This window comes from Microcebus murinus, chromosome 4 (assembly GCF_040939455.1).
Source record: "Microcebus murinus isolate Inina chromosome 4, M.murinus_Inina_mat1.0, whole genome shotgun sequence".
Classification (NCBI taxonomy): Eukaryota; Metazoa; Chordata; class Mammalia; order Primates; family Cheirogaleidae; genus Microcebus; species Microcebus murinus.
In genome coordinates, this window is record NC_134107.1 from 1439166 (window position 1) to 1465436 (window position 26271).

Here is a 26271-nt window from a genome sequence, read left to right on the forward strand (position 1 = left end):
GAAAGGCCCAGCGGGTGGGTGGCCACGTCCAGGTGACCCGCCAGGTGCTGCTCCTCCCCGCAGAGCTGATAAGCGTTTCCCTCCTCTCCAATCTAGGCGACCCCTTCCAGAACGACCCCTTTGCAGAGCAGCAGACGGCGGCCTCAGCAGGTAAAGGCCTCCGTTAACTGTCCCCTGGACTGGCTCTCGGCCTGTTCCAGCCCTAGTTCAGGGGAGCCCTAGTTCAGAGGCGGGCACCTCCCAGCCTCCCCTTCCAGGCTCTCTAGGACACGGGGCAGGGAGGTCCGTTCTGGAGGGAGCCTGGCCACGGCAGGCAGAACTCGGTAGCCAGGTGGTTGTCGGGTTGTGACCACGGCAGCGTGGTCCCTCGCGATGGAGTCACCTGCGTCTAGTTGTCCCGTGCGGCACTCGCGCCTGGCGGGACCTCCGGGCTGGCAGCAGTGTAGACGGGGAGGGACGGTCGTCCGCGTTGCGCACAAGCGTGCTGTCTTGGTCCCTCTGGCGATGGCTGCCCCGCTCCGGTCCAGTCGCCCCTCTCCCGGTCCAGTCGCCCCTCTCCCGGTCCAGTCGCCCCACTCCGGGGCGCCAGAGGGGCAGCTGTGGGCGTAGTTGGTGTTGGGTCACATCGCCTGTTGGTTTTTCTTTTTTTCTTTTTTGAGGTGAAATTCACATAGCAAAGAGTTCACCATTGTACAGTGTCGAGTTCAGGTGGCATCTAGTGCATCCACAGGTTGTGCAAACGCCTGTTCCAGGACCTTCTCACCTCCCTGAAGGACGGGACCCTGGCCCCTGTGGCAGTCACTCCGCTCCCCTGGCCCCGACACCCCCAGGCTGCTTTCTGTCTCTGTCTGTGGGTTGACCCATGTCGCTTATTGTTTTACAATCGGCTTTATCGAGAGGCATAAGTAACACGACAAAATCCGCCTACTGTAAGCCTACGATGAGATGAGTTTCAGCAGGCGTGTGCGGTCAGAGAACAGTTCCCTCGTCCCTGTGCGTTCCCTTGTGCCCCTGTGGCATCACCTCCCAGCCCCCCAGAACCCTCCGCCACCACTGACCTGCTTTTTGTTGCTGGGGTTTCTGCCTTTTCTAGAATTTCGTGGAAGTGGCACTCTTCCGTTAGGCGTTCTTTAATGCCCGAGTTCTGTCACTAAGCGCAACGCTGTTCACTCACGGGCGTTCTCCCTTCCCTTCCCTGAACCCCTTCCAGATCCGTTCGGGGGGGACCCTTTCAAAGAAAGCGACCCGTTCCGCGGCTCCGCCACCGACGACTTCTTCAAGAAACAGACGAAGAACGACCCTTTCACCTCAGACCCCTTCTCGAAAAACCCTTCCCTGCCCGCCAAGGTGAGTGGGGCGGGACGTCGCTGGGGAGAGCCGAGTGTCCACGCCTGTGTGTATGTGTGTGCATGTGTTTGTGTGTGCATGTGGGTGTATGTGTACACATGTGCGTATGTGAGTGTGTAGGTGTATGTGTGCACGCACGTGTGTCTCTGTGTACGCACACATGTGCGTGCACGTGGACATATATGTGTAGGTGTGTGTGTATGTGAGTGTGTGTGCATGTACGTGTGTAGGGGTGTGTGTATGCGTGTGCGCGAAGGCAGCGCCCCCTGGCAGCTGGCCCCTCTCCGTGGCCTGCGTTCCCTGCATTTTCGCTCCCCACCGACTTGTCACCGCGTGAGCTGTGCCGTCTGTTCTTGGGGGGGCTGGCGTCCGGGGCCAGCCTCCCTCCCGCATAGCGAGGCCGCCGCTGGCTTGGTGGCTGGGGAGGCAGGGACTCGTTTGCAACGTTGCCTTTTCAGCGTTTTAAAAAAGATGTCTCTAAGGCCTTCAACGAGAACCTGTCTTTTATTCCTGGTATTGTGACCTGCTTCTCGATTTTGTCAGTCCTTTCCGAGAACCGCGTCCTGGCTTCGTGAATTTTCCCTGCTGTTTGTGTTCCGCTTCACTGATTTCTTCTCCCCTGTCGTTACTCCTTCCTCCTCCTCCTCCTCCTCATTGGGTTCGCTTTGCTCTTCTAACTCCTTACGATCCAGCCTTCTGCCATCGGTGTTAGCCTTTGTTTTCTGATATAAAGACGATCCCAAATGAATAGTGAGTGGTTCAGCCTAGGGTGTTTTGGCCACGGTGGATTTATTGGGAAGTCACCCCATCAAAAGTCAGGGAGCATCTGGACTCACATTGGTTGGACTTATGGTTTTCCAGCTTTACGATGGCTTTATCGTGGCATCAAACGCATTTCCAACTTACAGCATTTTGAATTTGCCCTGTTTTTATGGGGATGTAGCCCCAATGTAAGTCGATGTGTACCTTTAAAGCAGCCCGATTCCCTGCTGCTCTTCTTTAGCTGTAGTCCGTACATTTCGATACTTTGTGTTTTCATCGTCATTCAGTTTTAAGATGTTTTCTAATTTCCCCTGTGATTTCTGTTTCCCCATGATCATTTAAAGGGTGGTGTGTTTTATTTGCAGACATTTGGCTTTTTTCCCTAGGTATCTTATAATATTGATTTTTAATTATATCTGTTATGAGAGAACATATTCTGTATGTATTCAATACTTTTAAATTTGTCAAGCCTTGTTGTCTATGGTTTGTATTGGCGAACATACCATATACACTCGAGAAGAATATATATCTGCAGTTGCTGGGCATAATGTTCTATAAATGGCAATTAGGTGGAGTTGGCTGATAGCGTTCAGGTTATCTGTGTCTTTTTAGCTCTACCAGTGGCTGAGAGAGGGGTGTTAAAAGCCTCCCCTATGATTGAGGAATTATGTTTCCCCTTTAATTCAGTCAAATTTTTGACTCGCGTATTTTGATTTTAATTTTTTTTTTTTTTTTTTGAGATAGAATCTCACTCTTTGCCTGGGGTAGAGTGCCGTGGCGTCAGCCTCGCTCACAGCAACCTCAAACTCCTGGGCTCAAGCGATCCTCCCACCTCGGCCTCCCAGAGTGCTAGGATGACAGGCGTGAGCCACCGTGCCTGGCCAAGATTCTTTCTTTATCTGTGGTTTTTATTAGTTTGTGGTATATCTACATGTGGTTTTCTTTGTATTTATGCTATTTAGGCTTTGCTGAGCTTCTTGCATCTATAAATTACGTTTTTCACCAAAGTTGGTAAGTTTTCAACCATTAACTCTTCAAATATTTTTTTCCTTTCCTATTTTGTGTCTCTTCTGGGATTCCAGTTACTTGTTTGTTAGGACTTTTGTTATTGTCTCACAGGTTCCTGAGGCTCTTTTTCTTTTCATTCCTTTTCTTTAGATCAGGTAATTTCTACTGATGCGTCTTCAACTTCACTTACTCTTTCCTCTGTTACGGGTCGTTTAACCAAGTGAAGTTTTAATTCTAGATATTGTGCTTTTTCACCTGTCAAGTCCTATTTGTTTCTTCTGTGTGATTTCTGTTTCTCTGCCAAGATCTCCTGTCTGTCATTCACTTTAAGCGTATTTTCCCTTTCCTCATCGAGCACAGTTAGGGTCTCCGCTTTAGGGCTGTCCTCGTCCCAGAGTTGCAGCATCTGCGTCCGTCCTGGAACCGGCTCCCTTGACTGTCTTTTCCCCTGGGAACTGGCCGCGGTTTTTCTGGTCCTCTGTGTGTTGGCTGGTTTGTAAACGTATCCTGGACATTCCGAATGCCGTCCGGGGGCCGCGTTCTGTGACGCTCCTGCGACCAGCGAGGCTGGCTCTGTTTCGGCAGGCGCGCGACTTGGCGGGCCTCGCACTCGGACCCTCGCTCGCCCGCCGCCCGCAGACGCGCAAACCCCGGTTGAACTCCCGTAGCCCCAGGCCCCTGAGTGCAGCCGCGCACATGCGGGGCAGCCCGAGACGCAGGCAGGCGTGTCGAGGGGTCCGGGGCTCCTGCTCTCTGCCGCTCCTGTCTGACCCACCCCTCCCTTTCCCGTGGCGGTGGTCGCCCTGGGCCCGTCCTCTGGCGTTGAGGCCAGAGAGGCGGCGAGTTTTCTGCTGTACCCTCAGCCGCCACCCCACGCCGTCCAGGGCCACACTGGGGCTGTCTGGTGCCCTCGGGCTCCAACCGTTAAAATGCAAAACTCAACCTCATGCTGCGTTCTCCTGCCAAATTTCAATTCTCCCCCCAAGTCTTCTTACTTCGGTTCACTTCCCAAGCCTTTAGGTAGCGGCTTTTTAAATTTTTTTTTTGTATTTTGTCCAGAGTTTACAGGTGTATTAATTGCAGGAGGCATTTTACTCCTCGTGGGTTTCGTTTAAATGGGTTCACCCTGCCCACGGCACCGGGCATGGCGGGTGTGGGCGTCGGGAAAGTCTGGTTGCACGAGTGGGCGATGGAACAAGCGGACTGCCGCTCACTCTCGTCTCTCCTCCCCCAGCTCGACCCCTTTGAATCCAGCGACCCCTTCTCCTCCTCCAGCGTCTCTTCGAAAGGATCAGGTGAGACCTGCGGCGTGTGTTCCTCCCTGACGGTCCCCCGGCAGTGCCAGGGCAGGCTGTGCTCACGCTTTCGCCCCCACGCAAGGCCCCAAGGCACGGCCTTGGCGTCCTCACAGTCGGGGGCCCAGATCCTTGCCTACGAGGCCCTTGGCCAAAGCCAGTGCCCTCGCCCGCACTCGGCTTCCTGGGCGAGCGGTGGCGTGTGTCCGGAAAGGACATCTGGCACTAGTAGTCCAGTGACGGCCCCAGAGTTGCCAGTCACCGTTTACTCGCCTGTCCATGCAGGCCTTGGGCTTGCGTCTTTGGGATTTCCCCCCAAGAGAGCCCGCAGTCCGACCCAGGCTCCTGGCTCGGGGTGCAGCGTCCTTGTGTGCAAAAGCCACCTCACGCCCGGGAGCCCCTCCTTTCTCACCTGAATGGCCCTGCCTGGCCTCCTGGCCCCCCGGCCCCGCCGGGCAGTGGGCGGAGTTGGGTATCGCAGGTGGGCGGGGCGGCTGCTCTCGCCAGTCACTCCAGGGCCAACGGGGAGAGTTCAGCAAAAACCTCGACCACGCAGGCGACTTCCCTACAAAAACCGTGTGGGCGGTGGGTCGCCCCTGCATTGCCCTCCCCCCTCCTGCTCTTACCCTGCCCCGGTGGGACGGCAGCCTGCCCCCCCCCACCGTTTTGCCCCTGCGATGACCGGGCCATGCCGGCCTCCCAGAGCCGCCGTCCCGGTGGGAAATGCAGGAGCCCTGCGGGTGGGTGGTGGGCGGGCAGGAGGCCGTGTTGAGGACCACGCCGGGCGCATCTTTGGCCAGTGTAGTCGGCCTCCCTGACGCCTGATGCAGGAGCCGTTCGCGTTTCCCTTGACCCCGAAGGCCTGCCCCGTGCCAGGCCTGTAACTCCGCCTGCTGGTGCTGTTGCAGATCCCTTCGGAACCTTAGACCCCTTCGGAAGCGGGTCCTTCAACGGCGCCGAGGGCTTTGCCGACTTCAGCCAGATGTCCAAGGTAACGCGCCTCCCGCGGAGCGCCGGCCTACGCCGGCCTCTGCGCCCTGGTCGTGGTGTGGGCTGCCAGGCGTGACTGTTGGCGTCACGTATGTGTTTCCCCGGTACCTGTCAGATGCGAGGTCGTGGTGGGCTGCCAGGCGTGACTGTTGGCGTCACGTATGTATTTCCCCGGTACCTGTCAGATGCGAGGTCGTGGTGTGGGCTGCCAGGCGTGACTGTTGGCGTCACGTATGTGTTTCCCCGGTACCTGTCAGATGCGAGGTCGTGGTGTGGGCTGCCAGGCGTGACTGTTGGCGTCACGTATGTGTTTCCCCGGTACCTGTCAGATGCGAGGTCGTTGTGGGCTGCCAGCCGTGACTGTTAGTGTCACGTATGTATTTCCCCGGTACCTGTCAGATGCGAGGTCGTGGTGTGGGCTGCCAGGCGTGACTGTTGGCGTCACGTATGTATTTCCCCGGTACTTGTCAGATTCGAGGTCGTTGTGGGCTGCCAGCCGTGACTGTTGGCGTCACGTATGTATTTCCCCGGTACCTGTCAGATGCGAGGTCGTGGTGGGCTGCCAGGCGTGACTGTTGGCGTCACGTATGTGTTTCCCCGGTGCCTGTCAGATGCGAGGTCGTGGTGTGGGCTGCCAGGCGTGACTGTTGGCGTCACGTATGTATTTCCCCGGTACCTGTCAGATGCGAGGTCGTGGTGGGCTGCCAGGCGTGACTGTTGGCGTCACGTATGTATTTCCCCGGTACCTGTCAGATGCGAGGTTGTGGTGTGGGCTGCCAGGCGTGACTGTTGGCGTCACGTATGTGTTTCCCCAGCACTTCTCAGACGCGAGGCCGTAAGCAAGCGCGGGGCCCGCCAAGCACCCCTGGCTGCGACCACACGCGCCGCCCTCCCTCTGGGCGAAACGGCCGTGGCCCCGGGACCCTCCCGGTGGCCGTCCGTGCCCGGTTCCGCGCTCCTGCTGGCGTCTGGCGGACGGCCCTCAGGTCGCAGGCGCCGAAGCCGCCACCGTGGCGGAGTAGAAGCTCACGAGATGTTGAGAGCAGAGCTCCCGGGCGGGCGCGGCGCTCAGGAGGGTGTTCAAACACGAGGGCCAGGCCCGGGAACAGATGTGAATAAATCGACAGGGGAGAAGCGAACTGGTCTAGGCAGACGCCAGCCAGGGCCGCTACCGGGCCGGGCAGCGTGTGCGTCCGGCCTTTCGCACGATGGTGTGGCCCGCCGTGGCTGTGGCCCGCCGTGGCTGTGGCCCGCCGTGGCTGTGGCCCGCCGTGGCTGTGGCCCGCGTGGTGTTGGGGCGCATCCTGGGGGTGAGGCGGGCGCTGCGGTCAGGGCCAGGTCTGTGCCCGCCGAGATGTCCGTCCGCAGAGAGTCCGAGGTGCGCCCATCCCGACGTGGCAGTGGAAGCCCGCTGTCTCAGAGGTGAGCTCCAGAAGAAACTGCCGGAACGCCGAAAGCGGCCGCCTTGGCGAGCGGGAATAAAGCCGGGGCGCGGGTCCCGGGCTTCCTCGCGACGCCGCGCGGCCCTCGCGAGCGCGTCTCTCCCACGGCGGTTAAGGGAAGCAGGCGAGCCCCGCCGCGACTGCCAGCAGTGCCCAGTCCTGGCCCCGCGTCTGCTGTGTCCCTTCTCGGGAGCCCTGGGGGGCCACAGCCTGCGCCCCGCTTCCCCGCACGTCCTGCCGGCTGTCGCCGAGTGCCTGCTGAGGCCTAGGTGCCGGGGGAGGCGGCCACGAGCAGGGCACGGCCCCGTCCCGGGTGGTGAAGGGGCCCAGGGCAGCCGGGCCCGTGCTCAGTGGGCACCATCGTCAGCCCGAAGCGGTGACGGCAGGGAGCCCCGAGACACCCCAGGCGCGAGGTCCCCAGCCGCTGCCAGCCCCCACACCGGGCGCCCCGAGGTGCCGGCGTCCTGGGGTTCCCGCCTCGCTCGTGCCGAGCTGCTCAGCCAGCAGGGCGCCAGTCCCCGCGCCTGTGGCTGGCAGCGGCGGCAGCGTGTGATTGATTGTGGCACACGGCTTCTGAGAAACACTGGAGGCGCTGCCCAGGTTTTCGGAGAAGCTTGTTCGCGGGCCGGGGCGGAGTGTCTGCTTCCTCTCTCGGAGGAGCAGCCCGCGTCCCCGTGGGCAGCTGTGGCACTGTGTCTGGGGGGCCAGAGGGCAGCAGGGGTCCCCCAGCGGCTGTTGGCCCACACACCGCGGCGGGAAGCCGGCTGCTGAAGCCATCACTTCTGCCGCACGGTGGCAGCAGCCCCACAGGCAGGGCTCCCGTCGCCTTCTCTGGCTGCCACATGCTGAGGCGGCCCGGGAGGCGGCCCGGCAGGCGGTGGGCTGCACAGCCTCCCTCCTCATCCTCCTCACTGCCTGCACCGGGCCGTGGCACCGGGGTGGCCGGAGCTAGGGCAAGGATAAGAAAGAGAACCTCCAGGGGCCGCTCTGCACGAGCGAGGACCCCGTGTCCAGGTGGCAGAGCGGAGGCGGCGTGGGTGTTGCAGGGGCCGGGGCGGTGGCCAGCCTGCAGCAGTGACCCACGGCGGTGACGGCCCTCCCAGCCCCCGCAGGCCCAGGCCACCCTCTCTCGCCCCGCACCCCCACCCCCAGCGCGGCGCCGTGTCCCACAGACCCCGAGTTCCCCAGAACTTCTGCAGGGTCTTCCCTGAGTGAGCAGCGAGACACTTCGGAGCCCGGCCCTTCCCCGCTTTCCTGCCCGTCCTAACCCGGGCTGCGTTTCCCCCCCTGCGAGTGACCTCCCTCTCCCGGCCTCGTGCCCCGAGATCAGGCTGCGCACACACGTGCGGCCGTGATTCGAGAGCCAGTCCCACTTCCTGCTCGGGGCGCTGGGCCAGGAAAGCAAGTTGGACGGGGCCGTGGAAAATTGGTCTCCAGTGCTCTGTTGTTTTGTTTCCGCCGTCCCGCTCGCTCCTGCTGCCGGGACACTCGGGCAGCTGGACTCCAAGCGCAGCGCGGCCTTGTTTTCCCTCCCGGTCACCTTTCTGGTTTTCAAGAACAACACCGTGTATATAAATAAAACGCTGAAGGAAATGAAAGTAAAGTGATGAGAAGGTGTTTTTTTGGCCTTTTTTTTTTTTTTTAACACTGCCAACTTTTCCCCTCCGCTGGGCTTGCTGGGGCCAGTGACTAGCAGCCGTGTGGGTCCAGCGGTCCCCCGAGGGGGGCCGTGGAGCCTGCACGCTTGGTTGAGGGTCCTCAGTCCCTTCACCCCCACCTGGAGAGATTTTTCTAGATAGTATTGGGCCTAAATGACACCAACTTGCTTTAATAAGCCAATTTGGGGAACAGTCAAGAATAAAACCAAGAGTCTAACTTACTTATTTCACACCCCCTGCCCCAAAGAAAGCCATCTATGAAATACTTGGTTGGTTTTCAGCCCGTTTTTAGCAACTTTCCAATCTCTTTTTAGGGCCGCGCGTTCGTTCTTAGGGCTGCTGCTGAAAAGGTCAGAGCCGTTGTCTTTGAGCCGGTTCTTTAAACAGCGAACCCAAACCTGCGTCTCTCAGAGCCGGTTTTCACAGTAGCTTCTCTGTCTGTCTTTTATTTTAAGCTCGTTCACTCTTGCCGAGCCCCTGACAGCTTTACTGAAACCTTTCTAAAAATAGCAACTTTCCTTGGAACTGCTGCCCGAGCCGTAGGAAAGATTCGAGTCCCCAAGGGAGCCGCCTTGGGAAATGTGAAGTCATGAAAGCCGGCATTCGGAAATGACGCCGGCGTTCTGGCGTTAGGAGCGACAGTGTTCGCCGTGGAGGGGTGCCAGGCCCCTACGGTTGGAACCCTAGACTGACCTCCGCAAGGAGCTGATTGGCTCCTCGGTTCAAGTGGCCGCGGCAGGCGCCGAGCCTGCTGGGCCCGAGACGTCCCCGGGCGGCCTGGGGGACGCGGCGGCTCGGGTGTGAGCACATCACCAGGTCTCAACTCGGGGACTTCAGGCCGAGCGCGGCCTTAGAGCCCAGGTCCTGCCGCACAACCCAGAGAACGGAAAGGCACCCCTCGGGGACGAGGGCTCCATTTGAGTGGAGAGACATGGCCCAGAAGGCAGCGTGTGCCAAGGGTAGCTGAAGAGCCACAGAGAGGTTGTCCCCTCCATGCCCCTTCCCTGAGCACCAGGATGAGGGCTGGGGTCCACGCGGGGCCTCGCCCTAGTCCTGCCACCTCTCTGCTAAGTGGTTTCCATTCCTGTCCGCCCAGCTCAAGTTGTGCAGAGAAGGCAGGTGCAGTGGCTCACACCTGTCATCCCAGTACTTTGGGAGACTTATGCAGGAGAATTGCTTGAGGCTGGGAGTTTGAGACCAGCCTGGTCAACATAGCAAGACCCCATTTAAAAAAAAAAAATTTTTTTTAATTAGCTGGGCGTGGTGGTGTGCGCATCTGTAATCCCAGCTGGTCAGGAGGCTGAGGCGGGAGGATCGCTTGAGCCCAGGAGTTTGAGGCTGCAGTGAGATACGATAGCGCCACTGCACTCTAGCCTGGGAGACAGAGTGAGACCCCATTTCTTAAAAAAAAAATCGTGGGGAGAACCACCCGTGCCGTAGGCCTGGGGACGCCTTCCATGAATAGCAGGAGCGCCGGCAGACGGGCCAGCGTCCCCCCGCCCGTGTCCTCTGCCCGCCGCCCGCCCCCTCCCAGGCACAGACCCTCAGCGGCCCGTCCTGAAGCTCCGAGAGTCCGCTCATGTGCCAGGCGCGGCGATCACGGCACCATCTGCGTGCTGACGTCTGGGTGCCAGCGGACAGACGCTTGGTACGCGTCCCCTCCTTGTTTCGTTGCCACAGCCCTAAGAGCGAAGATCTGTCCTCCTTGTCGTTTTACAGATGAGGGAACTGAGGCACAGAGTGGACCGTGCTGGTGGGGGCAGGGCTGGGATTCTGGCCCCAGCCGGGGCTCTAGACTTTGCCCCTGACCACCGGGCTCTGCAGCCAGATGGGCAAATGTTCCAGAAACTCGAGTGACAGGCTTTGAAGAGAGACTCGCTGGCCTTTGCACTTGAAGGGACAACTGTCCGCAGAGTGTGGTGGAGGACGGCCCTGCCCGCCTTGCCACGGCCCTGCCCAGCTCTCCCTGGGAGCTTCCTAGCCGGCCGAGCTGGTCCTGGTGGGGACGTGGGTCTGGGCCGTGCAGGCGCCGTGTCCCTCCCTCTGACCCTCCAGCCAGCTCTGTCTCTTGCCCGCGCCTGTGGGTGTCCCCTCCACAGGCCTGGGGCGGGGACGGTCTGCCCAGGAGGTGTCCCCAGACTCGCCCTTGGGGCGGCCACCCGCCGCCGGGGGCAGCACCCAGGATCCCCGACCTAGGAGGCGCAGGCTGTGGGGTCCAGCCCTGGGGCTGCCGCCAGCCTGCCGTGCCATTCGGGCAGGCCACGTCCCCTTTCTGTGCCTCAGTTTCCCTGTGTGTAAAGCAGAGGTGCCGGCAGCAGGGCTCCCCGCCAAGGCCGCAGGCTAGATGAGGCGAGGCGATCAGCTCGGAGTGCGCGTTTCCTGCCGGGGCGGCTCCGGAGAGCGGAGCAGGGCCCGGGGCCAAGAGGGTCCAGGGACTGAGTCATCCTCGTGAGGGGATGGGGGTGACCTCGGGGATGAGGCTGGAGAATGAGGCAGTGGGGGCAGCCATGAAGGCCCTGCGTGGCTTAAAGAGCCCAGAGCCACCTGTAGGCGTGTGCCGTCCAGGGCCGCCTGCCTGCCTAGGTGTCGTCTCTGCGTATCGACCTGCTACCTGCCTGTCCTTCCTCTGCTCGTCCACTTACATGTCGTCGGCCCGTCCTCTTGTCCACCCCGTGCCCCCACCCAGCTGTCTGTAGCCATCCCGAGCTGTCGAACTGCTAAAGCTGGGGTGGCTCGATCCGGTTTGGGCTTGAGGCGGTAGGTGTGGGGGAGCAGGTGCAGGGGCGGAGGAGGCTGCCGGGGTGCGGCAGAGGCGGTCAGAGTCGGTGGGGGTGGGGCTGGGCCGGGCATGTGACCTGGGTCACTCGTGGGACACGGCATGTGGGTGGGGGCTCGGGGTCTGGTGCCAGCGCCTGTCACTGACCGGAGGGGTCTGGTGCCAACGTTGTCTGTCACTGACCGGAGGCAGTGACCACGCCGGCCTGCTCAGCCGGGAGGCGGCGTTGCACGGAGGTCGAGCCCAGCACCGAGGAGGGTCCCCGGTGGGGGCAGGTGCGTCTCTGGATCACGAGCAGGAGGCCCAGGGGACCCTGCGTGCAGTCAGGATAGACCCCGGCACCACCGACACCCACCTGTGCAGGTGGTGGCAGGTGTAGCTGGGGTGCCCGGGACACGTGGCCACTGCATGTCACTTAGCTCAGCCCACGGGGCCCTGCTGCTGAGGGTGGCGGAAAGCAGGGACCTCCTGAGAGACCCGGGTCCGAGCAGGGCCGCGCCACGTGGCCTGGAGGGTTGGCGGCCTTACCGGGGCCTCGGCACCAGCGTGTGCTTGGTGGACGTCCGTTGCCTTCGTTTTAATGACTGTTTTTGCCTCTGTTTCGTGTCCTCTCTTACAGCCCCCACCTTCTGGCCCTTTCACCTCCTCCCTGGGAGGGGCAGGATTCTCAGATGACCCCTTTAAAAGTAAACAGGACACTCCTGCTCTGCCTCCGAAGAAACCCGCTCCTCCACGGCCTAAGCCGCCCAGCGGTCAGTACGCTTTCTTCTCTCACTGCCGCCGCCCGCCGCTGCGGCACAGCGGGGGGACCCAGGGCCCCCCAGTCCCCAGCCCAGGGCGGAAGCAGATGCCCTGGGGTTCCACACGCCGAGCGAGAGGGTCTCCCCGGCAGCCCCCGCCCGCCTGCCCTCCCCCCGTCCCGTGGGCCCCTCGGCTCCGGGCTCTGTGCTGGGTCTAGAAAGCCCAGGCCTTGGAGCCCTCCTCGTGGCCCTGGCCAAGCATGTCAGCGCCACCCTGGCACCCTGGCTGCCCCTCAGGAAGTACTGTGGCCGCTCCGGCCCCTCCCTTTGCCCCCAGCACTCTGGAAGAGCCTGGAGAGAGGCCGCCTGCTCGGTCCAGCCCTCCCTGGCTGGCTAAGGACTCGGGCTGGGAAGGCGCGGAGTCCTCCCTGGCTGCGTTCAGTGCAGGAAGAGGCAGGATGGCGCAGGCCTCCCCGAGTCTCGGCGCAGTTCCGAGCAAGGTCTCCCTGCCTGGCCTCCAGTGGCCGGTGCTGCCGGGTCTCCCAGCCTCGGCCCTCGGCTCTGCTCTAGAGGGAGGGTCGGGCGTGCCCCTGAGCATTCTGCGGACTTTTAACTCGTGCATGGGTTTTCCCCCGTGTGCCAGAGATAGGCTGGCAGGCCCGTGTCCCAGATTCTTGGGCAGAAAGCTGTTGCTTCACGTGGCAGGAGGAGTCCCTGCAGTTCTCCAGTCTGTGTGCCCGGCCCCCGCGTTGCCCGTTTCGCCCAGGCCCAGCCTGGGACTTCCCTTTTGTTCTCTGGTCTCCAGGCAAAATCTCAGCTGCACTGTCCCTGGGTTGCAGGTGGCCACGGGAGACCCACACGCCCCAATGGTTGTGCCTTCTGTTACCTGGCTTTCCCTAGACAGGGGTGGCCCCCTTCCAGCTTTATGGGTCCATCATCGTTGCAGGTCCTTGAGCAGGTGCAGCAGGCCCCTTGCACCCAGCTTCATGGTTATTAATGCCAGTGACCCTCCGTCCTCCATGTGGGCCACCAGTCAGCAGGGACAAGCAGTGGGGAAGTTATTTTAAAAACACTGGCCAGGTGTGGTGGCTCACACCTGTAATCCCAGCATTTTGGGAGGCTGGGCCAAGAGGACCACTTGAGGCCAGGAGTTCGAGACCAGCCTGAGCAACATAATGAGACCCCGTCTCTAAAAACATGAAAAACATTAGCTGGGTGTGGTGGTGCATGCCTATAGCCCCAGGGACTCAGAAGGCTGAGGCAGGAGGATGGCTTGGGCCCAGGAGTTGGAGGCTGCAGTGAGCTATGATTATACCACTGCACTCCAGCCTGGGTGACAGAGTGAGACCTCATCCCTACAAAAAAATCCAAAAAAACCCCACTGCCTCTCCTGTCCTGTTAGCTGGCCTGGCCACCTTTTGCGCGGACAGTGAAGCGGCCTGCAGTGCTCAGGTCGGCTTCCTTGCTGATGAGTCACGAAAAAAAGTGTGACCATCGGGCCGTGCAGATTTAGAGCAGATTGTGAACCGTCAGCAGATAACAGGGGGGTCAAGAGATTGTTTCTGTAAGCCACACATCAAAGGCATTTACCATAAAGTGGAGGAAAAACAAACAACAAAGGAATTCCCTTCTGTCCGAGAGAGGCCACCTGCACCTTGGAGAGGCAGTGGCTCTTAGGGCACCCTTGTCGGTCTCCTGATGGATGGCATGGGGCCTGCCCATTCTGTCTGAGAGACAGAGGCAAAAGCATGCGTGCACACACATGTACACACACGTGTGCCCACACATCCCTACATGCACACAGATGATCACATGCATATTCACATGCTGTATGCACACAGCTGGCACACAAGTACATATGTGCATGCTCAGCCATGCATACACACGTGGGCACATATTCACATGCACGTGATACATACATGCACGCTTATGCACACATATGTGCATGCTCATCCATGCACACATGCGTGGGTACGTATTCACATGCATGTGATCCATGCATGCATGCTTATGCGCACATATACCTGTATACGCATATACATTCTCAGTGCTCGTGCACACATATGTGCATGCTCATCCATGCATACACACGTGGGCATGTATTCACATGCATGTGATCCATGCATGCACACTTGTACCCCACACTCTTCATGCATACTCATACATGTGCATGCAATACATTCTCAGTGCTTGTGCACACCTGTGCAGCACACATGCATGCATGTGCATGCATGCACTCATTTATGCACACACAAGCACTTGTATACACACGTTCCTGCACAGGTGCATGTTCGTGTGTGAGTGCGTGTGTGCATGCACACGCGTGCAGGGCAGTGCTGTCTGGCGGGCCCTGCGGAGGAGCCATCCCACTCAGCAGCTCAAAGGCGCAGAGCTTCACTTTGAGTGTCTCATGGAGACTGTCACCTCCGCCTCCCCGCTTACCCGAGCCCAGCTGGGTCTGCAGTTGAACTTTCCCTCAGCTGTCCCCTCCCCTTGTGTCTCCCTCTACCAGCCTGCCCACCCCATCTTGGCTTCTGTTTTTAGTGCACCGTGGGCTTAGAACGCAGAGAACACCGGTTAAACATGGAGCGTTCGGCAGCCGGGGTTTGGAGGCCCTCCCTGGAGCTGGCTCAGAGCGAGGCCTTTCGTAGAGCCGTGTCACGGTTTGCTCTGGGCTTGGGCCCCTGCGCCGTCGCCCTGCTGTGGCTGGCGAGGTGCCTCGGTGCCGTCTGCAAAGCCATGTTAGCGTTGACGGCCCGCGGGAAGCGCTCGCTCAGCTCCTCCGCCACCAGCCCCCAGCAAGACCTGTGAGAGACAGGACAGGCGCTGCCCGTTTCCCGGGAGAGGAAAGCGGGCTGAGAGGTCGCGGAGAGTGCCCGAGGTCATTCGCTGAGGCGGCTGCGGGGCCAGGTCTAGACCCGGTGACCTGCTTCCTGCCCAGGCCTCACCCTACCCGCGTAGACAGCAGTGACAGGAACCCAGCTGTGAGGTTCGGAGTGTTCTGGAAAGCGGTCGGTGCACGTGTGGTGTTCTGATCTGTGAGCGACCTTGGGGTGCTGGCGTGGTGGCCTGAGTGTCTCTCGTTTGCCTCTTTTACCTAGAAGCAATGGCTGAACAGAAAAACCCTGCGCTGTGCGCGCCGCTGGGTAGTAGGTACAGACCGCGCGGGCTGCGTTTGCGCTTCCGGCGCCGTCTGGCTGCGACCCCCGCTAACTTCTAACCGTGTGCACGCCGCCAGCCGCGCAGAACGCGGGGCCCGGGGTGGGGCGGCCTTTTAGCAAGTCGCACGTGTGTGTGTGTAGGGGGTGTCTGGCCCTTTGGGGGAGACGAAGGCTGCTGCTCGCCCTGGTTCTCTGGTCGGGACCGGAAGCCCAGCCCCGCACGGCCCCTTTCCGCCTCCCGGGCGTCCGGCCACTGGCAGGAGGGGCCGGCAGATGAGTGTCAGGTGCAGCCGCTCAGGAACGTCGTCGGGAAAACACGAGAAACGTCTCCTGCTTCCTTGGCTTCTTAAGATGGGAGATGGCCAAGCCGGTGTCCGTATTTTTTTAATTTTTTAAGAAAACATAAAGTCCAGGCCGGGCGTGGTGGCTCACGCTTGTCATCCTAGCACTCTGGGAGGCCGAGGCGGGAGGATCGCTCGAGGTCAGGAGTTCGAGGCCAACCTGAGCAAGAGCGAGACCCTGTCTCTACTAAAAAAATAGAAAGGAATTAATTGGTCAACTAAAAATACATATAAAAAACTAGCCGGGCATGGTGGCGCACGCCTGTAGTCCCAGCTACTCGGGAGGCTGAGGCGGGAGGATCACTTGAGCCCAGGAGTTGGAGGTTGCTGTGAGCGAGGCTGACGCCATGGCACTCACTCTAGCCCAGGCAACAGAGTGAGACTGTCCAAAAGAAAAAGGAAACATAAAGTCCAGCAGTTTGGAAATGGGGGAATGTGCTTTTCTGCCCTTTGTGCTGACTCAGCCTTTTCTCAACCTCCGAGAGACCACGTGTGTCCAGTGTGTGCTGAGGCCGCCTTCACCCGGGTGCGCTCAGTCCCCCCTGCCGGGGCCTTGTAGGTGCCGGGTGGGGAAGGTGGGAGCCCACTGTGGCCCTGGCGGTTGAGTTGTGACCCGGCGGAGAGGGACAGACCAGACTGTCTGGTGCCGACGGCATCCCTTAGAACCCACTCACGGAGCAGGGCCCCTGCGCCTCGGCCATCACGGTGAAGGGAGACTCTGCCACCGTCTCGCTGCCTCGCCCAGGGAGCCGCTGTCCCCGCGTCCCCACCCAGCGCCCGTCTGTCCCAGGGGCCTGCAGGGCTCTAGCACCCCGCTAGGTCTCTGCGCCAGGAAATGGCTCCCACACGAGAGGCCGGGCCAGGAGGCTGCTTGAGCAGGCTGGGCTCCGGACGCCGCGGAAAGGTCCCCTGCCCAGATCCCCATCCCGCTACCAGCTGTCTTTGGGGCCCTGGGTGAGGGGCTCCACCTGGCCAAGCCTCAGTTTCCCTGCCTGAACATGGGCTGGAGTCAGGGCTAGCAGGTGGGTGTGTGGGGAGAGCCTGGCAGTGACGTGCTGTGTGTGACCCGCGTCCCTTCCCCCACCCCAGGGACTGGGTCGCAGCGTGCCCCGGCTGTGGGTGCCTTTCCCGGGAAGGCCAGCGGCTGGGCCAGGCACCGTCGGCAAGGGGCCTCTCCCGCTAAAAAGGCTCGGCATGCGGCCAGTCGAGCTTCACAGGGGCTGCAGGGTCCCCTTGGGTCGTCGAGGTACGAGACCAAGCGCAGGCCGGGCCTGAGTCACGTGTGGGCTTTTGGTGCTTGCCAGCTCTTGTGCTCTAGAAGCCGCAGTTTTCAGATTCTGTGGGAGCTGCTTGTTTGTTTTTTGCTGTCTAAAGCCCCGTGCAGGTCGAGTCGACGTCGGGTATGCATGGCAGGCATTCGCCGCTGGGCAGGTGTCACCCTGGGCAGTCACCGTAGGGGACCCCCCGCCCCCGCCGGGGAGCCTTGGGGTTTCCTCGAGGGAGAGCCGTGGTCACGTCTTACACCTGAGCGGCCCACGGCCGGCCGCCTGCCCCGCACGCCAGACACCCGGTGCTCTCCCGATCCCAGCCGCCGGCCAGGAAGCGTCTCCCGTGGACACTCAGGGTCCTCTCCCGGGGCACGCACTGAGCTTCTGCTGTCTGCACTACGTTCCCTGTGCCCACAGGCCCTTTCTAGAAAGGTCTGTCAAGGCATTCAGTAAGCAGCAGGTGTCTGTGTGGGGCAGAGGGAGCTGGCTCCTTCCAGGCAGATGCAAAACAGCCCCTGCGGGCGGCCGAAACCTGTCAGTTAGAGTCAGGTTAAAGTTAGCCCCGCGCACACCTCCCCCAGGTAAACAATGGTGTATTTTCTGCAACGGACCGGAGATCGAGATCAGTCAGCGCTCACCGCTGAGGAGTTTCTAGGTAAAAGTTGTTGATTTGCAAAGAGAGAAACAGATTTTTTTTTTTTTAAGCGCAGGAAACGGCTGTGTGGGTGTCAGTGATTGGGCCTCAGGCCCTGCTGCGATAGTGGGATCCTGCCCGGCCCCACCCTTGCCACTTCCTGCCGGCGCAGCCCTGCGGTCCCTGCAGCGCCGGGCGACACCAGCCTGCCAGCCTCCACCGCTAACCAGCCAGTCACCTTTAACCTCTCTCCAATTTAATGATCACTTTATTGCTGCCACCGACCTTTTCACCTCCCACACCAAGCCGGGCATGTGCGCGGCTGCGGGGGGTGCCTCTCGCCCCTCCCCACGATTCTCCTGGTGCGCGTGCACTTCCATTGCACGGGGACGCACTTGCACCAGCACCCTGTGTGATTCAAACGGCCTCTCTCAAAAAAAGAAAAAGACAAGAGAGTCCTTTCTCCCCTAGCAAGCGAGTCCCCTCGGGGCAGCCTCGGTTCTCGGTGACCACCCCGGGGGACCAGGGCACGGATCAGGGTCACAGCAGAGGAAGCCCCGAGTCCCTAAGTGACACCAGCTCCTCCCCTCCTCTGAAGTGCCACGTCAGGGCCGAAACCAGGGTGGTCGGTGACCTCTCCCGGCATCGGCCGGTTTGGGTCCCGAAACCCCTTGTTTGTTGCACGAGATCCAATTCTAAGATGGCATCTCCATCCGAGCCCTGCGGTTAGCACCTCAGCCTTGAACTTAACTACTTTAATTCCGTTCCCACGGTGATCTCAGAGAGATAATTTCGTGGGTACATGTGAAGTTTTACGGTGGGACAAGCGGTCCCATCACCTCCAGGGACCTGGAAAACCCTGGCACTTGCCTGCCAGCCAGGGTCTGCATGTGGGGGGCTGCAGAGGAGCCTGGAGCGCCCGACCTGGGGGAGTCCCCCTCCCTTGTTTGTCCACTGTCACCCCGTGCCCCCCTCGCTGCTACGGTCAAGGGAACGTTGGAGCTTCCTCTGTCCCAGGGCTGGGTGTGACCAGCCGACAGTGCCGCGGGTTCCCAGCCCGGGAAGGTCCCCGCACTGGGGAGAGGGAGGAGGGTCCCCCTCTTGCATTTAAGCCGCCCGGAGGCAGATTGCTGTTTGGGGCGACTTCTGTTGTGCAAAGTCCCCTGAGTTTGAAAATAGAAGCATTTGCCTACCTCGGCACACACCCACCCTCTGTGCCCAGAAGGGTGGGGACGGAGAGGGTGTCGTGTGACTGGGTTGTCATCTGGCGTGCAGTGGGGCGCACACGCCGGGCCTGGGGTCCTGGGGCAGAGGAGTCAGGGCTCAGCCAGCCGGGGGTCTGGGGGGCTGTGTCGGGGGAGGGGTGCAGGCCCAGAGAGGCCACCAGCAACCCCGAATGAGTGTGGGTGTGGACAGACGGGGGCCCGAGTGTACCTGCCGCCAGGACCTCCCCAGCCCCTCCCTTGCGTGGTAGGGGCTCCGCCTGCGTCGAGGTGAGGGGCCGAGGCAGCCTCGGGGGCTCGGGCCGCGGCCCCCCTGCTTTTCTGGCAGGACGAATATGGGCCCTGGTCTTTCATCTCTCCCGCTCAGAGCACTGAGTCAGCGCCCCCTCGCCCTGCCATTGCTAACGGCAACAGTGTGTGCCCGCACGAATGCGACGGGACCTGGCCCCAGGCGGAGCGGGAGGAGCCCCCCACCTGCACCCGACTCTCCGAGGTGCCCTCCCCGCCACGGGAGCCCCTGTGCATTTCCCCTCCCCCTCCACGGGGCTTCTCTGCACCCTTCCTCCCCAGGGCGTGCGCCCCCGACCCGCGGGCAGACCCGGGCACGGTGTTCTTTGGAGACTCTGTTACATGTGGGCATGGCGCCTCCCTGCCCCTGCGGCGGTGGCTGCTCTCTTCGGGGAGGAGCCAGGGCCGGGCTCCCCCCGCCTGGCTTGCGCAAAGATAGCATCTCCCCTCGGAGCCCCTTGGAGGGCACGGGGCCAGCACCCACGGGTGCTCACGCGGGTCGAATCAAAGGTGCCCATCAAAGAACAAGTGCAGTCTTTCCAGAAAAGCAGAACTGGGACACCTGGCCGCCTGTGTTGTTTTTGTTGTGAAGACTCACTTGTGATTTGTAGATCCGTTTACAGATCATGTACCCCACCCTACACACACACACACACACACACACACACACACACACACACACACACACACACACACACGCCCTCTTTTTTCTGCAGAGCTAACGTAACCCCAGGCAGGCAAGCAGGCAGGCTTAATGTAAATGTCATGAGTCTTTTGTGGTAACCTCTAGAAAATTGTCACTTCTCACTTCAAATGATATTTGTCTTCTGGGGACCCAAAAAGTGTGGCTGCTTTTCTCCCCTTCTCCTTTTTCTTGTAACGGTGGAATGAGACCGTGGCGCCCCCCAGGCCAGTCAGCCCAGTGAGATCCCCACAAGCCCCGACCACCCCCAAGGCCGAAAACACGACCAGCCATAGGTGGATCTCAGTAAATATTTGTTCAGCTTTTCTCAACAATTCAGAACCCAACCTCATCCTGTTCCCTTCAATGCATTAAGCAGATTTTCTGAAAATTTGGTAAATATTTTTAGTGGAAAATCTCAACGCTGCGATCCGCGGGGACCTCAGATTTTTATCTCGCGGGGCTGTGCTGCTTGGCGCAGCTTTGATCTGCTGCCTGAGAGAGCGCGGGCTGCCTCTGCAGGACTCCCGGCTTGCAGGCGCCCTGCGGGGTCCTGCACCCGCCACGCTTTCAAAATGCGCCCTCCTCGCCCACCGAGGATGGGAGCCGGAGGAAGACGTTGAAACTCGCTAGGGAAAGGTGGCCCTTCTCAGTACAAGCCCCCATGATTGTGAATTTTAAAAATCGTGCTCTGGGCAGCCTGGCTTCTCTCTTTCTCCCCCTCCCCCCAGCCGAGCAGGGGTGGGGAGGGAGGAGCAGGGCACAAGGCAGTGGCGCTGGGTGAGCTTTGCCCAGGTGGTGCCCCTCCCGGGCAGCAGCTCTCTGTGTCCCGTGACTCCCAGAAGCCAGTTGTGTGGCCGTTCTGTGTCATGCAGGATGAGTGACAGTTGTGTGGCCGTTCTTTGTCATGCAGCTTGAGTGACAGTTGTGTGGCCGTTCTGCATTGTGCAGGTTGAGTGACAGCTGTGTGGCCGTTCTGTGTCATGCAGGTTAAGTGACAGTTGTGTGGCCGTTCTGCATTGTGCAGGATGAGTGACAGCTGTGTGGCTGTTCTGTGTCATGCAGGATGAGTGACAGTTGTGTGGCTGTTCTGTGTCGTGCAGGATGAGTGACAGCTGTGTGGCTGTTCTGTGTCATGCAGGATGAGTGACAGTTGTGTGGCCATTCTGCATTGTGCAGGATGAGTGACAGTTGTGTGGCTGTTCTGTGTCATGCAGGATGAGTGACAGCTATGTGGCCGTTCTGTGTCATGCAGGATGAGTGACAGTTGTGTGGCCGTTCTGTGTCATGCAGGATGAGTGACAGCTGTGTGGCTGTTCTGTGTTGTGTAGGATGACAGTTGTGTGGCTGTTCTGCGTTGTGCAGGATGAGTGACAGTTGTGTGGCTGTTCTGTGTTGTGCAGGATGAGTGACAGTTGTGTGGCTGTTCTGTATTGTGCAGGATGAGTGACAGTTGTGTGGCTGTTCTGCGTTGTGCAGGATGAGTGACAGTTGTGTGGCTGTTCTGCGTTGTGCAGGATGAGTGACAGTTGTGTGGCCGTTCTGTGTTGCATAGGACAATGGCTGAGGTGAGCAGCTGCCCTGACCGCAGACCTTTTGTTGTTTTGTTTCGTTCAGTTTGTGTGTGTGTCTCGTGTGCAGTCCTGCATTTCCCAGCACAGCGCTGAGCTGCACACGCAGCCCGGCAGGGTCTGCTTGGGTCCAGCACACACCACGCACGCGCTCGCACTCTCGCGTGGGTTTTGATGTCTTTATTATATTAATTAGATCAAGACCCTCCATCGCCTGAAACGCCTTTCTTCCTAAGTAACGGACTTAAACCAAGAGAATGTCCTTTCTTGCAGGTTTTCAGAGGTACTCCCCATTTTTAGGGGTTTGGGGGTGCGTATTTGTATTCCACTGTTTCTGCCCCCCCCCTCGAGGGGGCCCTTCCGGCAGAGGTTTTCCTGCAGGCGAGGTAGAAAAGGCAGACCCTCGACCTCCGCTGGCCCCCCTGTGTCCAGGGCCCGGCCCTGGTCCCGGGTGCAGGCGCTCTCGTGGCCCTGAAAAGCTTGAGAAATAGGAGAATTAAAGAAATTTCTACTAGGGTGGGGCCGGCCACCGAGTCTTTTTTTTTAACAGCACACACTGTGGTAAACCATTCGGTTCATATTGTTTTTGCCAAAGTCAGTCCTGTGTGTGGTTTCGGTACACCGCTTGGGTAACTGTTGAAACTGCTGTGGTTTGAAAATAAGTTCTATTTTGCCTTTTCTTCAATCTTATATTCCTCGTGCCCCCCGGTTAATGAAGACCCGCGTGGGGGTGGGGAGAACGGCCCGGGGGGCTCCGGCTGCATTTGTGTACGTTCTCTCGCCTTCTGCTGCGCCGTGGGCCGGGCGGTTCCCGCCGCAGAGACCCAGGAATGAAGGCACCAGCCGTGTGCCGGGCGTCCTGCTGGCCAGTTTGTAATGCCAATTTTTTGTTTGTTTGTTTTTTCAATAACAGATGATTTCTGACCCCTTCTCCGACACACACCTCCCTAGAGATCCCGGAGGCAGGACAAAGCGCGCAGCCCCGGCTCTGGTCGCGTTGCCGTGCGTTTGTCTCAGGGCTCAGAGGCGGATTAGAGCCACTTTGTCACGTTCGAGACAAGCTGTACTTCAGAAAATCGGAAAAACCATTCAGGAGTTAGCAGAAGTGGTTACATAAAAGCAGGAACTAGACCCAGTATGTTTTAAAAGTACAGCCGCTAAAAATAAATCGATGTGCAAAAGCGGGAAGTTTGGGCCGAGGGCAGCGCCCCGCGGGGATGGCACCAGAGCAGGGTCCCGAGCTGGGCAGGGGACGCGGCCGACCTTGAACACGTCAGGCCCGATGCCGCCTCTGTACCAAAGCACAAACACAGACGCCCGAGAAAAAACCGTTTTTTTCCCCCCTCCTCTGAAAACAAGAGGTGAGCAGTTGATGTGCCCCGGTTTCATATTAACTTTGTCACGATTTCTAAATAACAATGGTTTCGGCAACGGAGCAAAACCGGGCGCAGGCGATTCTTGGTGTGAACAGGGCTTTTCATCTCTTCAGTAATCTCTTTGCTCGTCAGAAACCTCAACTCGAAATTGTGGCGGGCTGGATTCTTAAACCGCCCCTCCCAGAAAACAAATTTTTTTTTTTTTTTAATCCCCCAAACCGAGGAAGGAAGATCTTCTCTGAAAAGAAGAAAAACAGCTCAGAAATGGCAAATTCATTTGAACCTCTGCACCGCGGCGGTCGCTGTTGGGGGCCTGGCTGGGGTCAGTCTTCCCTTGGCCCCCTGCCCAGGCAGTCCCAGTCTGCCCCAGGTGGTCAGAGCCTGCAGGCGGTCCCGGGCACTTTCAGCCTGTCCCCTGCAAATGCTCACTGTTTGCTGTGCGAGAACGTTGCCAGTAGAGCCACATCAGACAAGTGTTTGAGAGACAGTCGGCCCATGCACCCAGCAGTCAGTGTTGGTTCTTTCCTGCAAGCAAGGGGGGCCCGGTGCTTTTATTGCCCCCTGGCTCCCCAGAGGTGCTGCCCACAGGGCCCTGGGTCCCGAGGGACCCGCCGAGTCAGTGCGGGCAGCGCCTGGCTCACGAGGACCCGCCGAAGCCCGCTGTGTCCCGCCCTGTGACCTCCTGTTCCTGCAGCTCCCTTGCAGAGCCTCTCTCCAAGCGCGTCCGGTCCCGAGTTGCTGGGTGCCAGGACTTGAACGTGTGAATTTGGGGGGGACGTAGTTCAGCCCTCTCCTTGAATTAGGAAACTGAGGCTGGGAGTGGCCTTGTGAGGCCGAGGAGGGAGGCTGCCGGGCCCCTCACCGTCTCCAAGGGCACGTCTGCCCCTCCCCACGCAGAGCCGAGCACGGGGTGACGGGGTTGGGGGTGGTCCTCGAGGGGCTTCCGCCAGACAGCGCCGCCTGCCTGCCGCGGCATTTGAGTTGGGGGCGCCTTCCGGGCAGAGCCAGGAAAGAAGCCGGGGTTTGGGGGTCACTGGGGAGGGCTGTCGGGGGAGAGGCCGGCGCCGTTGGCTGGGGTCTTCCCGACTCACGGGCGTGGGTGCGACGAGGTGTGCGTTTTAGAAGCTCCAGCCAGCAGAGGGATCTGAGCGCCGGGCTGCCCTAGGCAGGGGCACACGGGGTGCACACCGGGCCCCCAGCCTCATGGAGCTCCCCGGAAGAGAAAACGCGCAGCTGAGCGACCTGACGGCAGGGCCGTAGGCGCGGGCTGCAGAGACTGCAGACGGGAGGCACTTAGCAGACGTGGTAGGGGGTGGGGGGTGGCCCCACGGCTGCTTGCAGGGGTCACTAGAAGGACCAGAGCCAGGTGGGGGCGAGGGGCTGGGTCGTCCCAGAGCAGTGGGGAGGGCCGAGTGGAGGGGGAAGACCCACTCTGCCTCAGGGGGTTTGGCCGGGGAGACGGGGCCGAGGAGGGAGAGCTGGAGGTGGCACCCCCAGGACAGCCGGGGTCTGCAGAGCCCCCCCCCCCCGCAGAGCTGCCTGTCCCCCACTGAGGGAGCAGGGAGCGCGCTTGGCACAGGGGTTTCCTGGGTGGGGACAGTTCTTCAAGGCCAGGGGGCCGTGGCCAGGCCAGACCACCCTGCTCTCTGCAGGCCCAGGGAGTTTGGGGGTGCAGGGAGGAGGAGGAGGGAAGATGGCACAGAGTGAAGGCAGGAGGGGCAACTGGGGGCAGCAGAGAAGGAAGGAGACATAGAAGGCTTCGGGGACCCCTGAGAACTGTCAGGCGCTGCCAGGGGGTCAGCGGGGCCCAGATTCCTGCCCCCGTGGGTTGGGCACCGCCCTTGCGGGGAAGGGTCTCCAGTGTGGCCCCGGGGTCTCGGCAGAGGCTGGCTGCGTGGGCCCCTTGCTCCCGGGCGCCTGGCTGGCCACGCCTTGATTGGAGGCCGCAGGTAGATGCCGATGCCCGGGCCACCCCCTGGCAGCGGGCAGGCAGCATCCTCTAGTTCCAGGGATCGACAGTCATACGCGTGGCCGTAGCCGCAGCCCCGCCAGGACGTCCTGACTCTGTCTGGGTGAGGCTGGGGACTTTGGCGGGAGCGGGTGCTCCTGGCGGGCTGTGCCCCGTGCTCACGGCGGGCTGTGCCCCGTGCTCACCTCTGTGGGTTCCCCGATGGCCTGTGACGGGCGGTGCTCACGGCTCTGCCCCCAAGGCCGGGAACGAGGCTGAGCGCAGACTGGGCCACAGTTGTACGTTACACCCACCCGGCGCCAGCTGGTCCCAACTGAGAGCCCAGGTTCTGTTTCCAGGCCGGGCGCGGTGGCTCACGCCCATGATCCTGGCACTCTGGGAGGGAGGCGGAGGCGGGAGGATCAATTGAGCCCAGGAGTTAGAAGCTGCAGTGAGCTGTGATGACGCCACGGCACTCCAGCCCAGGTGACAGAGTGAGACTCTGTTTCAAAAGAAAAAAAGTTCTGCTTCTAGAAGGGGGGCTGCAGGCCTGGTCCTCCTCCCCACACACACACCAGCGCCAGGTGCCTGCTGTGCGTGCTGCTGCAGGTCACCTCGTGTGACCCACCCTCCTCTTTGCCACTTGGCAGATAAGGACACCGAAGCCAGCTGGGAGGGAGGCGCTTGCCTTTGCCCAGGCCCCAGAGCCAAAGGTGGCAGACGCAGGCAGGGACCCTGGAGCCCTTGGGTCGGCTCGGGGCCCTCAGGACGGTGGCCCGGGGTGGGTGACCTGCCGGGGAGGCAGAAAGAATGGCTTTAGGCCTGGGCGTGGAGAGGGACCGAGGCCAGTGAGGAAGCCGGTGTCCCCGGGCTGGGGTGCGGCAGGGCCGGGCGCAGCCAGGAGCCAGGTGCCCTCTTGGCTGCGGCCCGAGTCCAGCGTCAGCCGTGCGGTAGCAGGCGGCGCTTGGCTTCCTTGGAGCGCCAGGACTCGCCACGGGCAGCTCCGCCAACACGTTGGAACCGTGTCCAACCCTGTGGAGCTGCCAGCCTGGCTGCTGCTGAGACTGGACGGGTGTCTGGTCCCTGGACACTCCAGCCACCCGGGCACCCGTCGGGTAGGTGGCATGGCGTCCGGCAGGAGCGTTGGGTCAGCTCGGCCTGTCTGCAAACTGCAGATCCGTGGGGCTCCTCTCTCAGACCTCTCGTCACTGAGCAGGTCTCCAGGGGCCTTCGGGTTCCTGGTGGAATGATCCGGCATGTTGGCGGGACGCATTGGGCGAAGCCACCTGCTCTCGGGCCACACCCCGCATGGTCTCACGGCCTCATTCCCTCCTGCTCTAAACACCTGTCTCCCGCCCCTGCCGAGATGCGCCTTGCTGGGGCCCAGGCATCCTGGAGTCACCTGCTCCGCAGAAGCCCAGGAAGGCCCAAACAGAACCCGCCCCTCGGAGCTGCTGCTCGCAGACCCCGCCCCTAACACGCCCCATGTTCCGCTGCTCTGCGAGACTAATCCCCCTCTTGTCGCAAAGGGACCCCCACCCCTTTTCGATCTTTAGAAGCTTTCAGTGTATTTTTCTGCTCAGCCATGATTTTGCTTTAACGCAGTGTGGTAGCAGGTGTGTCGGCACGCCCACGTGGGTCGCTTTGAGATGCGCCTGTGTGCGGGCTTTGTAAGGGCAGCTCGTGTTTCAGCTGGCATGTGTGCGTGTGTGTATGTGTGTGTGTCTGTCTGTCTGTCATCACAAGTGTTTTCATTGTGAC

The 26271-nt window shown here is 60.7% G+C and overlaps 1 protein-coding gene across 3 annotated transcripts in view; it reads left to right on the forward strand.

Moving 5' to 3' along the window:
• EPS15L1 (epidermal growth factor receptor pathway substrate 15 like 1) overlaps positions 1-26271 on the forward strand; it is a 90978-nt gene that overhangs the window by 58967 nt on the left and 5740 nt on the right. For 2 of the 3 annotated variants that reach the window (XM_012758382.2, XM_012758385.2), the window contains exons 18-22: positions 97-150; positions 1211-1347; positions 4352-4412; positions 5321-5403; positions 11898-12030. In XM_012758382.2, coding sequence (XP_012613836.1) covers positions 97-150; positions 1211-1347; positions 4352-4412; positions 5321-5403; positions 11898-12030 — 468 coding nt within the window. The remainder of the gene's footprint in view (positions 1-96; positions 151-1210; positions 1348-4351; positions 4413-5320; positions 5404-11897; positions 12031-26271) is intronic. The other variant, XM_012758386.2, reaches the window with a different exon arrangement.